Genomic DNA, 15,907 nt, shown 5'->3' on the forward strand with positions numbered 1-15,907 from the left:
CCCTCAAATATATTAAACAGTAGATTTCCAGGGTGAAACTGCGAGGAGAAATGTTTAAGACCAAGAGAAACAAAATAGATATGCCTATTAGACTGTGATTCTTTTAATGGCCAATATAGATTGTCTCTGCCTTAAAACTCAACTCGCAGTAGCCACTATCCACCCTGCATATTAATGAAGAACATGAATGTCTCTCTAAAATTTTCAGCTACAGCATCTCCATAAAAAAATCAATACGCTCCCACACCTCATGAATACAGACCAGGGCCTGTTCCCAGCTGCTTATGCTGACATTAATTATCATTAAGAGACGGGAACTTGCCCATCTCTCCGTTAACTCTCCCCTGCTACACCTCCTCACACACCCAAACTCCTGGTGTCACTCCTTTCCATTATTTTTAATGGATCCTGATCCGAAGCGTGTGTGGGCTGTGCAGTTACCGCTTGGCTGCACTGTGCAGCGTTCTCTCTGATGTTGCAGAGACACTGAGCTGGAAAGGCATCCCAAGGACAGCTCCTCTGCACAGCTCCCACCTGCTCTTTGCAAGACTCCATTTCTTCCTCTTCATCGCTCTTAACTCGGTGCATGTTCATGGTGTTCCCATGGATAGAATATTGTCCATTCACCTTCAATGGTGGGTTCACAGGATGCCCAATGGTGCTTCATGCATCACCTTGTAGAAAATGACCAAAGGACCTTCAACCCACACCTGACTCACCTTCCTACCAAAATGCACGACTACACACACAGAGTCCAGGATCGCTCACAATCCAGCCTCCAAAGATGCCTGGTCCTCTTTGCCCAAGGAAACATCATATTGTACTTAACTGCAACATCCACAAATAATAATGTGCAGACCTTACATAAAGCTGAGGGTTTTTTAAATTAATTACTAAGGAATGAGATTGGAGTTTTAATTCATGTAGAGCAAACTTGGTGAATTTTGACCAAGGCTATGACCGGCCTACATTCCAGCAGACACAAGACTCAGAGGCGTGGGGCCTGCCTCGGGAGATGTTATTGTCTAGCAAAAGAGGCTATTCATAAACAGACACATAAAATAAAATCAAAGGCAGCATGTTCTTATTTTCTGAAAGGAATGAAAAACCAGGAGTGAAAGTGGAGGAAACAAGTTTCATTACTGCCGCTTTTAAATCAACATAGTTTTATTTCTGTCATAAAATACTCACTGTAGCAGGACTTCCTGAGCAATTTTGAAAAAGGGGGAAAAAAGAAAGCTCAGAATCCACACAGTGTGTTAGTATTAAAGAAACATGGGTTCTAAAGGATTCTGCCCCTTTCTTTAAGAGATGGAGACATTGAAGTCCTTAGAATTCCAGATTCTTACCTGTGGTTACAGAGAGCAAAACCATCTCAAGAACCAAGAGCTCCGAATTCCATGGCCATGCCCCAGAGCATCCTCCTTGGATCCCTGACTTCCTTCCAGAACCAATTTCTGCTACTGTCCATGAGAATAAGAGCTTAGAACAGACTTGAATAACAATTTCCTCCAATCACGTCTCATTTTACAAATCAGACATTTATTTTTTTTCTTCAAATCAGACAATTTAAATGTACTAAAGCTTGAGATGTGACTGAAGACACAGGCTGAAAATGGTAGCCCCAACCCAAAGCTGTGTTTCCCCCTGCAGCAGGCTGCTCCTGGGGTCCTCCACCTCTGTTCCTGCGCATCTGATCTGATCACTGTGGCTGAGCTAGTGTCCTTGTGCTCATCTTTGGCCTGACCTATCCTCACTCCCTTATTTCCAAGTGCTCTCAGAATGTTGTAGAATAAATAAAACATGCTATCTCCTTCTGGAGCAAAGCCAAGGAATGAATAGGTATTATTCTCCTTCCTGATGAATCATAGAAAGAAAAGATTCCCCTTCCATTTTCTCCACATGGGAAAATCGGGGCTCATGGCTGATTTGACATACCAACATGAAGCATGTGGTGTCCAGAAGGTGGTTTTCAAATCGGTCTGGAGGGCTATTTGAAAAAAACACATGAACTGCATTCTTGTTAGGACTTGTATAATGATTCAGGCCATTTCTTACAACACCATCTGGTTCATTCAAGCCTAAAGAAGTTCAGACTTCATTTCTTTGGTCCAGCCCCATCCTTCTATCCCTCCCTATCTTATACCTCACTTTGATTATCTTCTCTGCCTCACCCAGCCTAGGTGGGCAGAAGGTTTGATATTCAGTGTTATTCAGAACATGCTGTGTAACTCCACTGAAGCATTAAAGAGTAAGTGGGTCAAGTTGCTTTGCCTTGCCTGCATAAATCCTGGCTTTTACCTGGCAAACACGAGGTGCCCAGGAAAGAAGCAGAAAAGTGTTGATATCCATAGGAAGAGATACCATGCAAACTCGGGTTGACATGAACAAAAACAGAAACAGAAAAGGCAAGAGGGGAACTCAAAAGAAGCCAAAAAAAAAAAAAATACAGCTAAAGGACTTGTTAGCTATCCACTGAAAAGATGAGCTGGATACTGGTAGGGACACAATGGGACCATGGGTGAAGATTCAGAGAATTCCAACTGAAATAAGTAAAACCCCTCCCAAGATCCTATTGGAGGAGTAAGGTCATGGAGGGTTTAGGATACTGAAGAAGACCTGCAGTGACATTCTCAAAAGCCTGAGGTCCAGCCCTGGGCCTCCCTCCCCAGGGCAATGTCGACCTGTTCCCAGCAGGGAAGAGTTTTCTCTAAGAATGATGCTAGATATCCAAGAACCCCTGACATCCTAACATTCAATGGTTCCTGAGTGTATAATGTTTTATAACATAAGCCTTAGGACCAAAGTTTGTGTTGGAAAGAAAGAAGCATGGTTCTTTTTGCAGAATATAAGTGTTCCAGAGAGGTAGCCTGAAATCCTGAGAACAAAGCCCAGGAGGACAGACATGTCTGAGTTCTCATCTCACTTGAATACCTTAGTCCTTTGATGGTCCTAGAAGAGTGATTTGCTCTTCCCGAGCCTTAGTTTCCTCTTCCAGGGAATAAAGGGAATATCATATGCCTTGTGGGATTGCTGCAGATCAGACCAAATTTAGGTTTTTAAGTATTTTGAGGCCCCATTCATCCCCTTTACTAAGGAAGGCATCTTGTATTGTCATAGCGCCTAGTATGAGAGCATGCTGCTGGCCAGTTGGTCAGCGCTAATGCAGAGTACACTCTTGGAAGGAGGGCATAGTAACTGATTTATGGAGCATGAAGATTTTCACTATTACCAGGCACTGGTGGCTCACTGCCTGTAATTCTAGCTACTCAGGAGGCTGAGATCTGAAGATCATAATTAAAAGCCAGCCCGGGCAGGAATGTCTGTGAGACTCCAATCTCTAATTAACCACCAGAAAACCAGAAGTGCCGCTGTGGCTCAAAGTGGCAGAGTGCTAGCCTTGAGCAGAAAAGTTCAGGGACAGCTCCCAGGCCCTGAGTTCAAGCCCCAGGACTGACAAGAAAAAAATAATTTCATATTTCACCAAACACTGGGGAATTCCTGTATGTAGGGCACACGGAGGGTAGGAATTCGCAGATGCCTCAGTTCTGAAAAAAACTACTTGAAACATGTTTTTTAATTTAATTTTTCATGTCCTGTGTTCACTGAGTACAGCTGTTTTATAAGCCTTTAACTTTGGCTGAGTTGGGGAGCATTTACGATCCTATCATATATAACATAAACATCAATCTGCTTTCTTATTTCTTTGCAAATTCAATTATTTCTAATTACATAAAGGCATCATTGATCAAGTAAGCATAAAAACCAATATAGGAGAGTTTAATCTCTTAAATAAGCTTGTAGGCTTCAAGGAGTAATTGAATGTTATAGTATTTAATACAAGAAGACATCTTTGTTGTTGATAACTGGACCCAAGTTAAAGGAAAATGTCTAAACCCCATCATGTTATGTATCGATTTGGTTCAAATTGAAAATATTTGGAATCCGTTTTCATTTCCTTCTCCTTTCTCTCTCTGCTGCTCTCTGCAGGCCTGGAAATGGGTTTTAGGCCCTGTGGTCTTGTATGCATGTGAAAGAATAATTAGGTTCTGGCGATTTCAACAAGAAGTTGTCATCACCAAGGTATGCGTGTAGCTTTATGTCTGAATAAAAGCCTGAATGCAGATGAAAAATTTTTATTAGCCCAAGTTTTTAATTTGCCATTTTTATTGCAGAACGGTCTGTAATTTAGAGGCTCATCTTCTGTTCTAATAATTGCTTGTATCCTGAGCATCTTTGTAGAGTGACTAATTTTAGTGACGGCAGGGATCAGGGCTACCAACCAGTACACAGACTTCTGTTCAAGGTTTGTAATAGAGAGCTGGAGTTATCAGTATTCCTCTTTGTCCTGGTTTCTCTCTGAGAAGGGAAAGGAAGTAGAAGTAAAAATGCTTTGCATTGCACAAAGTAATAACTCCTATACCACATAAAGACACATAGTGGGGGTCACCATGGAGAAGAAAGATATACATGGTAGTATTGCTCCATGTTGATATTTGTTCCTGTGGCTCTTTGGTTTTTACATCACAATGGAAGAAGACAGGAATAGACAGAAGAAGAATGTTTATCTAGGATAACAACAACAACCAAAAACAACAAGCCCTCCACTACCACCCCCAACTTTTTAAATGTATAAGCAGCAGCTCTCTGCTTACCAACCCTAAACTACTAACGGCACTTGTATTTTCGAATACAATTTTAACAAAATACTGTCTTCATAACAGTAGATATATAGAAAGTCATATTCTGCATTCATGTGACTCGATATTATTGTGTTTAAGTACAGAAAGATACCAGCCTGCATCAAAAGCCAGGCTAGAAAATATGTGGACACCTAGAACTGTTACTAGGGAAACCATTTAAGAGCAGTGTTAGAACAACTACCAGAAGGGAGAAGCCTAGAACTAAAGATTAATATGGCAGGATGGAGATGTTAGATGTTCCTCTCTTGTGCCTCTTGCCCCTAATAGAAGACACAGAGACATGGAAGCTTTTTCAGAAAACAAGATGGAAGTCTACAGAGGAAAATTAGTGCTTTCTTTGGATAAACAACTAGCCAAGAAAAAAGTTTCTCAGAGCCCATTCCCAGTGAGTTAGAAGACTGTTGTCCACTCACCATGAAGAAATACTGGGGTTAATTCACAGAGACTCATATAATAATTAAGTGATACTCATATAGACCAGCATATATCTCCTGAAACTGGCTAAATGAGCTATGGAAAGCTTGGTCATTTGAGGGATAGAATCTCATCTTGGGTACCACATTGCACATGGGTATGGTAACTCAATGTCAAACAGAGAATGAACTTCATTCTTGCTCAAGTTACAAATCCAGGCATGATGTGGCTCAAGTGGTAGAGCACTAGCCTTGAGCTGAAGAGCTGAGGGACAGCGCCCAGGCCCAGAGTTCAGGCCCCACGACCAGACCCCCCCAAAAAAACAAATCCAGGCATGAAAGTGGTAGCAGCAGTTATTGGCCACTCATAGCCAATTGTCTCAGGAAACTATAGCTAAAAGTAAAAACACAACTGAGTTAAAATTAATGGAATGAAATAAAGACTGTGTTTTTATTACTCTAAATAAAAAATTACCAGTAGCTGCCTTGCTCTCCTGTAGGTGATAAGTCACCCATCAGCAGTCCTCGAACTTCACATGAAGAAGCGTGATTTCAAGATGGCGCCAGGACAATACATCTTCATCCAGTGCCCAGCTATCTCCCCACTGGAATGGCACCCCTTCACGCTCACCTCAGCCCCGCAAGAGGACTTCTTCAGTGTGCACATCCGGGCAGCAGGAGACTGGACAGGAGCTTTATTGAAGGCCTTTGGGACTGAGGGATCAGCTCTCAAAGATCTTTGCAGCCTGCCAAGGTTAGAACCACCTCTCCCTCCCTCCGCCCCACTCCCCACCAGTCAGGCTTGAATTCAGGGCCTGACCGCTGTCCTAGAGCTTTTGTGCTCAATGCTAATGCTCTTCCAGATGATCTACAGCTCCAATTTGGGCCTTTTGGTGGAAATAAGAGTTTCACAGTGTTTCCTACCCAGGTTGGCTTTGAACCGTGGTCCTCAGATCTCAGCCTCCTGAATAGCTACAATTACAGGCATGAGCAACCAGCACCCAGCTACCCTTCTCATTTTTATGTCTCAGTTGCAATATTGCAAATAGTGAAATACTTGGATGCATAGATATTTGACCAAATTTGGCAGTATCTTCATGCTAGGTTGTAAGTTTCAGTCTTTTTTTTTTTAAATGTAAAAATCTACATAATATGTATAATTTAGGAGACATTCAAGAGAAGCAAGTACATTTCTGTAAAAGAAAAAAAAACAAATGTTCAACAAAAGTAGGCGATGATCCAGAGAGAAGGAACAGTTTGCTTTCCAGTTCCAAAAGCAGCTCCTGTCTAATTATGTGCAGCCTGCCATGAGTCAGACAACTCTGAGCTCTTTTCTGTCACAGATTGTATTTGTAAAGGTTGGTCTTCAGAAGATGGATGCTTTCTGCTAAAAATATTGGGCATTCAGGGCCCACACTATTTCATATAGCCATATCTTAACTTCATTTTTTTTATCTCTGCAACCCTATTTCCAAGTAAACTCACATGTTAACCAGGAGATATCATCCATCCTTCAGCCCGCAATATCACCGTATGAAAAGGCCTAAGGACATGACCAAAATCCCAGTGTGAATGACCAGTTCTTGGCCCATATCAGTAAACATTGGCCCAAGGCCAAGTCCTAAGTCTCAGACTGCAGGACCACCCAAGTGCACAGGAAGCTTATGTTTAGAACTCCAGAAAAATCAAGGACACACACACATACCCACACACACACACACACACACACACACACACACACACACAAGAAATGTGAGAACAACTTTTAAAAGAATTTCAAAAGAGGCATCAAGAGATTCCTACTTCTACCATCTATGCAAGTCATCAGTACTGCCTTGAGAACTTCAGTAGAAAACTCAAATCAGCAAACTATTCCACTGAGACCTTTCCTCCTTTTTTTTTTTTTTTGGTCCAGTCGTGGGGCCTGAACTCTGGGCCTGGGCGCTGTCCCTCAGCTCTTCAGCTCAAGGCTAGCGCTCTACCACTTGAGCCACAGCGCCACTTCCGGCTTTTTTCTTTTTGCTTATGTGGTGCTGAGGAATCGAACCCTGGGCCTCAGGCATGCAAGGCAAGCGCTCTACCACTGAGCCACCTTCCCAGCCCCCTCCTTTTTTTTTTGATAGAAAGAAGTAAGCAATGTATCTGAACTTCAAAGATCATAATGCAATGTAAATGCCTAATCTCAAGAATGTTGATATGCACACACACACACACACACACACACACACACAGAGTATCTCTTTCCATAACTGACCTCCTGGGAGTTTCTCAGAGGATACAAAGTTCAGTTATTCATGAGAAAGAAAAAAAAACCATCTCACACTGCCCCAAAATAGAACTAGTGGCCCTGCCCCTTAATATCATCAGACTACAATCACTTTTCCACAAAACAGGAAAAAGGAATCTCAACTCTAAATATATCAAATGTTTTCAGGTATTTCTGTGGGTTTTGTGATAGAATTCTCCTTTGGATTTAATTGATATTACTTTAAAATTGGGGTCAAGTAAATCCCGATGATGACTAATTATAAAAATAATCAACACGAATACATTTTAATTCACAGGCAGTCTTTGTTTCTCTCTCCCTCTCCCAATTTCCTTTATCTGATTATTTGTAAAAATCATCTACAGTGGGCCTAAGATACCACCATTTGTGGTTAATGACCTTTTATTTTTATTCCTCCATTTCCATATATCAATATGTAATAATGGCTTATTAATTAAGCTTAACTTGAGGAGAGTTCATTTGAATTATTAGGAAGTCTGAACTACAGAATATTTAAAAAGAAACCCAGTTGAACTTTCATGAACGCATAGTAAAACCCACACGGGCCAACCTCAGGTGCCTTCCCCAGGAACTCCTTTGGGAAAAGTTATGAATAACTTAGAAACCTTTTAATTAGCATATCTTTGTTCATATGTAAATGTGTACTTTTTGGAATAGTTATTTAAGACATTCAGCTGACTGAAATACTTTAAACATTCCCTTTACAATTGATTCAACGAATTGTTATTGAATAACTCCATGCTCGGTAGCAAGAAAGGTACCGGGATCCATTAGTGAGCAAAGACAAGTCTACCTCCCACTTGAAAAGACCCAGTAGGTTAAAAATCAAGACAGCTATAATTTAACTCATGCGTGTGAGTATGCACACACGCACACACACACATAAATATACACAGGAGAAGATGACAACAAGGTAAGAAAGGGTACATTGTGCTATAAATCATAGGAGAGGATTGATCTAGTCTAAGATCCAGAAGAAAATTCTCAGTGAAATAAAAATTGAATAGGCTCTAACCAAAGGGTAACTATCAATCATGTCAGGAGAGAGAGGGAGAAATTAGGGCAGAGTATTGCAAGTGAAAAGATGGTGACAAGCAAAGGTCCTGTGGCAGGAGGTGGTACTATACACTTAGGGGGGAAAAAAAGTTAATCTGGGAGACTGAGAGATGGAAAAGAGACAGAGTCAGTCCACAAAGAAAGAACCATGTTACAGCCTACCTTACTTAATCAAAGAATACGCTTTATCCTTATGAAGAAAATTTTACTCGAAGCAAGACAAAACATCTTCTCAACCCGCGGCCTCAGGATGACAGATTTTCTGCATTAATATCAGCTAAACTAGTGAGTCTTACATAGTGGAACTGACAAATTATTTTTTTTAAAGTGTATTTATTCCAAAGAAATGGCTTCCATTAGACTAAAATTCTACAAACATACAAAAACATGTGTGACCAAACAAATGAAAACAGGGAACTTTTCATTTGAAAAAGAAAAAGAAAGAAACCAGCCAGCCATCTAAACCACCCTCAGAGCCCCTGCTTTTTGCCTCTGAATGGAGCTGGGGCAAGAGGCTGCAGAAAGGGTTCTCCCTGGGCATCAGGGTCCTTGGAGCCAAAGCAAGGACCCAGAAACCCTCCACAGAGTTGGCCTTGTGGGGGTGGTGTGAGCCATAGCAGGAGATAGCAGGCGATGTCCTGTCACTTTTACACTCATAGTCAATCACTTGTGCATGCACTCACCAACACTGTACAATGCACAGGTCGGGGAGGAGGAGGGAGGCACAAGGTGATGTGAAGGTCAATCGGACTGCTCTGTGTGCTTGCAGGCTGGCCGTGGATGGGCCGTTTGGAGCTGCTCTCACAGACGTGTTTCACTACTCTGTGAGTGTGTGCGTGGCAGCGGGAATAGGAGTGACCCCCTTTGCTTCTCTTCTGAAATCCATGTGGTACGAATGTTGTGAGTCATGGAACCCACCGGGACTGAGCAAGGTACGGGGAAGCCGTTAGTTCACCCGTGCATGGAGTGAAAGGTCCAATGTCCATCTGTCTATCAACTACCAATTCTTGAGGAGGATTGTTAATTAACTATGGGGGATAAACTCAAGGATCCTTAACTATACTTACGTTCTTAAAAATCTCTGTTCAGTATTACATTTATGAGAAGGGTTATGTCTAATCTTGTTAAAGATGACAAGACATAAATTTTATTGCTTCATTGCCATTACAGGACATGTAATTGCTCATCTCAATAAAATGTGGACAGGCTGCAAATGCTGTGTGACTGGGCGGCTGTCAGTCACGTTAACGGTCAGCCCTCCCCGCAGCTGCCCTAGCTCAATACTGTGGTTGCTACCATTCAATTCCACACCTTCCTCTTCTACACAGCACTGGGATTCGTTGGCTCTCTGATGATGATGTTGGTGTCCAACTTTAAATCTCCCTTTGGTTGTTTTGTCTTTGCTGACTAGATGTCTCTAAGATTTCTTTCTTCCTTTCTCCTATCCAAAAACTCCATCCCAAACTTTGACCCTGTTGAGGGAAAAGGAACTTCCATCCCCAGAAGGTTTAGTCATTGGCGTCCATACAACAAACTGACAAGAGACAGATGAACAGGAGGAAAGGTGTACAAATGTATGGATGTACAAGCTCATGGGAGCCACACAAACACAAGACTCAAAGGAGAGACAGATGGCTGGAACTTACACCCACTTCACAGAGGAGAGAAAGATGAAGGCTGAAGGCAACTCTAAAGAAAAAATAAATAATATTCAGGGGAGATGAATGGACACAAAGAACAGACAGAAACTTAGGATAACTGCGCTAGGCCCAGATGGTGGAGTCAGCTCTAGTTTCTCTTCCTGCAACTTATATTCTAGAAAATCTGGGACAAGAAAATTGCAGAGAAAGCCCTGCCCTGCCTTTTGCGAGGAAAAGGGAGGTGAAATTGGAGGTGGGGGAGTACAAGGGCAGGAAGATGTTAGTTCTCCTTTAGCTCAAAGTATTTAGCTTGCCAAGCACCATACTTTGGTGTGTAGCATTTTTCTGATGCCTTAGGATGAGTATCAGGCACAAATGTGGGGCCGTGGTCACACAAAGTGGGTAAACATTAGGAACTAAAATGTCTGGTCTTCTCCTGCTACATCTTCTCTGCCACCCTTTGGCTGCAGTTCCTTCTCCATCAGAAGATGCTGGATATTTATTTGGTTGGTTGTTTGGTTTTTTGGGTCATGGGGCCTTAAATTGGGGCCTGGGCAACTGTTCCTGAGCTCTTTTGCTCAAGGCTAGCGCTCTACCACTTTGAGCCACAGTGCCACTTCTGTTATTCTGGTGGTTCATTGGAGATAGGAGTCTCGTGAACTTTCCTACCCAGGCTGGCTTTGAACTGCGCTCCTCAGATCTCAGCTTTCTGAGTAGCTGGAATTATGAGCCACCAGAGCCTGGCTAGAAGATGCTAGATTCAGCTCACACAATGCCCTGTGTGCATCCTCTGAAGCATTCGTCTTGTGACATGATCTCCTAAAGAGAAATCTGTGCTCGGATGGAGCTAAGAAATGCTTCGCTCACATCCTGTTCATAGGGAGTTATGTTTTCTACTCACTTGTTCTATCAGCTCGGCAGAAAAGAACATCATGCAGTCTCAGTCCACTCCTCTCTCCAAGCTTACTTAACCACAGAACTGTTCTTTACCCATGACCCCAGGTGATGCCAGACTCCAGGACTTCTCCTCTATCCTAGTATTTCGTGATTCTCAGACCACTATTTTCATGAGGTCCTGAGATGCTGTTTTCTTTTCTATTTGATTTTATCTTAGTTAATGTTGTAAAATAAGCAAATCCTTGTCTCTAGATAAGGAACTGGAGTTTAGAAAACTTTAGAAAGAGTAAAAGCAAGTTCCTGAAAATGCACAAGTAGTACAAGGCAGAATCAGGATTCAAACCCAAGTCCTTCTCCTTTTCTTCTTTTTTCCACACACAGTGGACATGATGCCCATAGCCTACTGAGCTTAGTCATCCTGGTAGGAAGACTGTGTGATTTCTAGTCAGAGAAACTCAATTCTGCTCACCCTAGAGTATAAGTACCCCCAATAAAGCTTCATCATCAGTGGTTAGGGTCATTCTCCAGGCGGGGCTTCCTGTTCCCCGATAATGGGCATATTAGATCCGTGCTCAATTGGGAACAAGTAGATCCCGAGTACTCCTACTAGTATCTACCACCAAGGAGCCAGAAGCACGGCATTTCACAAGTGCCATCCCTGCTATCTTGTAAAGGTGTTTGACATTCTCATTCCCATTTTACAGATAAGGAAACTGGGGCCTACCACAGAGTTTGTACGAATGATTTAAAAAATCATCTTATTGGATTGTCACAGGACACGCTCATATTTCATTGAGAAACCTGAAGCAAAAATCTAATAAATGTTAGAATTCAACTTGAATCTAGGTCCTGGGAATAGCAGAGCCCATCTTCTTTTCTCTACACTGCAGTAAGTTTAACAAAGCAAGCAGAACAGCCAGCCTTTCCCATGTCTGGATCTCAGAGCAAAGCTGTGTTGTGACTCATAGGGCCTGCTCAGCCCTCTGAGCTCTGTCATTCCATCTGCCGTCTGCCCACTTATAGAAGGGGCTCAGCACCTACCATGAGCCAGGCTCTCCCCTACTAACCCCCGAAAGTTCTATTGCTGACTTACAACAACCAGCTCACATGCTATCACATGATCATGTGTCTTCTTGTATTAAGATTCACAACATAGTCACTTTCCCCTCATCGACTGAATTCTTTGAGCATGGCTCCTCGGGATGTGGTCATTACTGTCTGCGCATGAGCTGGGGGGGGGGTCACCTGCTCAGGACCAGAGCATGTTTCTGATTTCCACTTCAAAGCTCTCTCATGAAAGAAGTGGAAGTTTTCATGCTACTGAAAGTTTAGGCTGAGAATTACATTTAAGACCCAATTCCTGAGAGTCTGCCTACAGAAAGACAAGTTGAGGAACTTTCTCTCCTTTGAAGCAACTTTGTGAGCATGCATGTGCAGCTATCATTAGACTTATGTAACTAATATTTGTCAGGCCGCCCACATGCTTTTGAGATATAAATACTATTCCTTCCACTAAACTGTCAGCATCTATATAACTTTGAAAGTGCGGTAGAGCAAAGCAATGCATATTTACCCACCAATATCTTCACATTTTCAGGTCTGAGCTACAGTTACCAGATTGTTCTCTTTGGTAACAAGGAGGAGAGGAAAACAGCATAGGAGCTCAGAGCTGGAATTTCAAGGGTAAACGATTAACTGCAATTAGCTAGGATTTTTTTCCTCCAAGTGTAAAACGCAGGTTGGCATAAAGGCATACATTTGCATGCACCAGTCTCCAGTTGCAAGTCAAAAAAGAAAAGAAAATATTGCTCCATGATGACAACTTCAAACAGTTTTTCGTTACTTTTTTCCTGTGCTATATCATGCTAAAAAAAAAAAAAAAAAAAAAAAAAAAAAAAAAACTTGTAAGGAAAACGCAGCACATAACTAATACTAGGTCAGAAGCAGTACTTTCTATTTGAAGCTGGTATCTTAAATTTTCTTTGTTGCTATCTTTTGTTTTCCATGATATAAGAGTGGGTAGGGAAGGAGGGAGGGATATAGGTAGGAGGAAACTTCTCAAGGAGGCAGAATAGCAAGGATGATTATTTGCTGGGGGAAAATGAAGTGGAGAGATGTTGTGTTGCATTAACGAGATCTTTTCCACATTGAAGTAAGAGTTCACTTCCCTGACTTGGAGACAGATGAGAACCTGTGCCCCTCTGGGCTGAGGGAGGGGTAAGGGAGGGGGGAGCAGTGGTTGAGGGCTCTCTGATACAGCATGGCAGAATCCACTGCTGAGGGGCGTGAATGCCCTATAGCCATAAAAGTCCTCCGGCTCCTGCCTAACGAGTATGATTAATTCTACATCACACTCAATTTGTGAAAAGAGCTCTTGAAAAAAAAGTAGGACAGTTTGCTTGTGCAAAGTGTCAAAATGATGAATGAAATAGGTGTGTGTGAATGGGGAGGGAGGGGGCGGATTGCTGACATAAATATATTGGCTTACACGTTTTCCTTCTCGCTGGTATCTCGGCGGGTAGAAGGAACTGAGGGAGCAGCCAGCGAGGAGATGTGTTTCATTTTCTTAACTGCATATGTAATCTGCAGACGACAATAAAATAGATTATAGAAAAACTGAGATCATCTAATTTCTTCATAAATTGTCTCTCGTCATCAGTTCAATAATAGATAACCATGGTAATGGGTATTTATAGCAAGTCCCAGGCAAAAATGGCCTTTGGGTTCCTAACCTAATATAATAAACAGATAATTCAAATAAACAGACAGCAAAGGCCATTGGGAACCAGGGAAAGAGGTCAAGGAAGACAAAAATCCATACTCTACTTAAGGATATTAATAAAACAAAGAAGGGCTCGCTCTCTTTTCTAATGAATGAAAAATGCATTTAATTTAATCGGTTTACTCTGAGAAATTATTTACTCTCACTTTCCCCCTGCCCTGGAGCTCTGGCCATCCCAGAACGGATCATCTCTCCTAGCCACCGAGCGCCATAATTAATTGAGCTGGGTGAGAGAGGCCACATTCGCTTGTCCTAAGGACACAGGCCTACCCTCTTTCATTAGGTGACCTCAAGTACCTTCAGGACCCCATGAGGACTTACTGTTGCCCTATGGAAGGTGGCTGGTCTTAATACTGTCAGTATCTTGGTTTATTAGCCACATAAGCTATTAGTGATTACCGTCTCCATGGTAAACTCTTGAATAAAATCCTCTCTTCATTTCTATCCTTCTGCCAATCTAACCTCTCCCCAACTTGGTCCCTCAGAAAACAAGTGAGTGGTCTCTTTCCATTCCTCACAATGCCTTTACATTCATAGATGTATGCACTTATACAGGAGGTCTTTTGACAATGTGTATGTGTGCGCATCTATACGCAAGCATGCTGTGGACAGAGAGAGAGAAAGAGAGATTACAAATTGGCTTTGGGTTCCATTATAACGTGGCTTAGAATACTGTCCGGGTCAACACCTAATGATCTATTTCACTTTATTCCGTGACTTTTATTCTACTCCATACCATGGCTAGCTCACAATCTATTTAATCATCCTACTAGTTCTGAATTCTTCAGCTGTCCAGCAATGGTTATGAACTGCGATTGGAGCAGACACAAAAGTCCTCAGCCACAAGGCAAAGGAGAAATAGTGTCATGAAATAGTTAACACTGAGGATAATGGCTTTGAGAAAAACTGAAGGATGAAAACTACTCTGCAGTGGTGTAGAGCCATCTTACTATTTTGCTGCTTTAGAAACCAGAGCCTTTACACCCTCAGGGGACTTCTCGATAAGAAGAAATATTTTTTTTTCTTGTATTTGTTTCTTGGATGCTGTTCAATTCATCCAGGATGACCAGGATAATCATAACAAAATAAAAACGAGGACACTAATCACAGCCCTTTATTGTGGATGTAGTACATCTTCTAAAGATGGTGCGCAGTCTGTATCCTTTCAGAGAGAACGTTCTTTTATGGAGCGTAGTGATGAGTCCCTCTGCAGTGTCTGGGCCCATGCTGGTGTCGAGCTCCTGCTCATTCTGGATCTTTTGTGCTAGGCGGGACGCAGAGCTGGGCTGCCCGTCGGGAGGGAGTTCCCACAGCAGCCACAGGCCCGTTCCAGTAAAAAGCCTGCCCTTGGGTTCAGTGCACACAAGGCCCAGAGTTCACTTGCCTTAGGAAAGGGATCTTCTCTACGGACTAAGTCATTAAGGTCAGTGCTGAAATTCCCATCTGGAGACCAGTGCTAGAGGAACCCAACTCTGGCCTTGCCTTATCTCATTCAGTAGCCACCACCTCTATACTCCAGGAGTGAGCAGCAAAGCGCAGACCAAGCCAGGTCCCTCTCACAAGATCAGCTCCTCGCCCTCGTTATATGTTGTTGCCACAAACAGCAGTGAGAAGAATATCCTCAGCAGCAACCATCTTCCCATCTCCTCGGCACTTCACGCATCTGTCAGACGTTGGCTAAATGTTTCAGTGAGCCATACCCCTTCGGAATCACAATAACCTCGAGAGTTGTCCTGTGTTTAGGGGCATTTTCCACGTATGATAATCTAGGCTCAATTTAAATATCCTGTCCTGCTTCCACGGAATAAGTAACAGAGTATGTGATGAGCATGTCATGCTCCATCCTACATCTGTGTCTTATGGACACTCGCTCTTTGCAGTGGTTCCGAAACATAAATAAGGACATACCCACTGTTTTCCCAATTGGGGATATAAAGAACTACCTCTTTATGTAGTATCCTCTGCCTGCATCTGTGGATGCCTCTCCCAGCTTTAGAGATAAAATAGCCAGGGAGTACTAAGTCCGGATTGAAGAATCCGTGAGCCCTAGCAATAAAATACATCAGCAGCTATTCTTTCTTTTTTAATTTTCTATAATTCTTTTTATCAAGAAGTTGCACAGCCAGGTA

The 15,907-nt window shown here is 42.4% G+C and overlaps 1 protein-coding gene across 1 annotated transcript in view; it reads left to right on the forward strand.

The window, feature by feature from the left end:
- The window catches only part of Nox3 (NADPH oxidase 3), a 55,266-nt gene that overhangs the window by 18,355 nt on the left and 21,004 nt on the right, over nucleotides 1-15,907 (forward strand). Inside the window, exons 8-10 of the mRNA XM_042702091.1 lie at nucleotides 3,991-4,083; nucleotides 5,617-5,870; nucleotides 9,229-9,391. Coding sequence (XP_042558025.1) covers nucleotides 3,991-4,083; nucleotides 5,617-5,870; nucleotides 9,229-9,391 — 510 coding nt within the window. The remainder of the gene's footprint in view (nucleotides 1-3,990; nucleotides 4,084-5,616; nucleotides 5,871-9,228; nucleotides 9,392-15,907) is intronic.

Source organism: Dipodomys spectabilis, unplaced genomic scaffold (genome assembly GCF_019054845.1).
Source record: "Dipodomys spectabilis isolate Male_0828 unplaced genomic scaffold, ASM1905484v1 ptg000302l, whole genome shotgun sequence".
Classification (NCBI taxonomy): Eukaryota; Metazoa; Chordata; class Mammalia; order Rodentia; family Heteromyidae; genus Dipodomys; species Dipodomys spectabilis.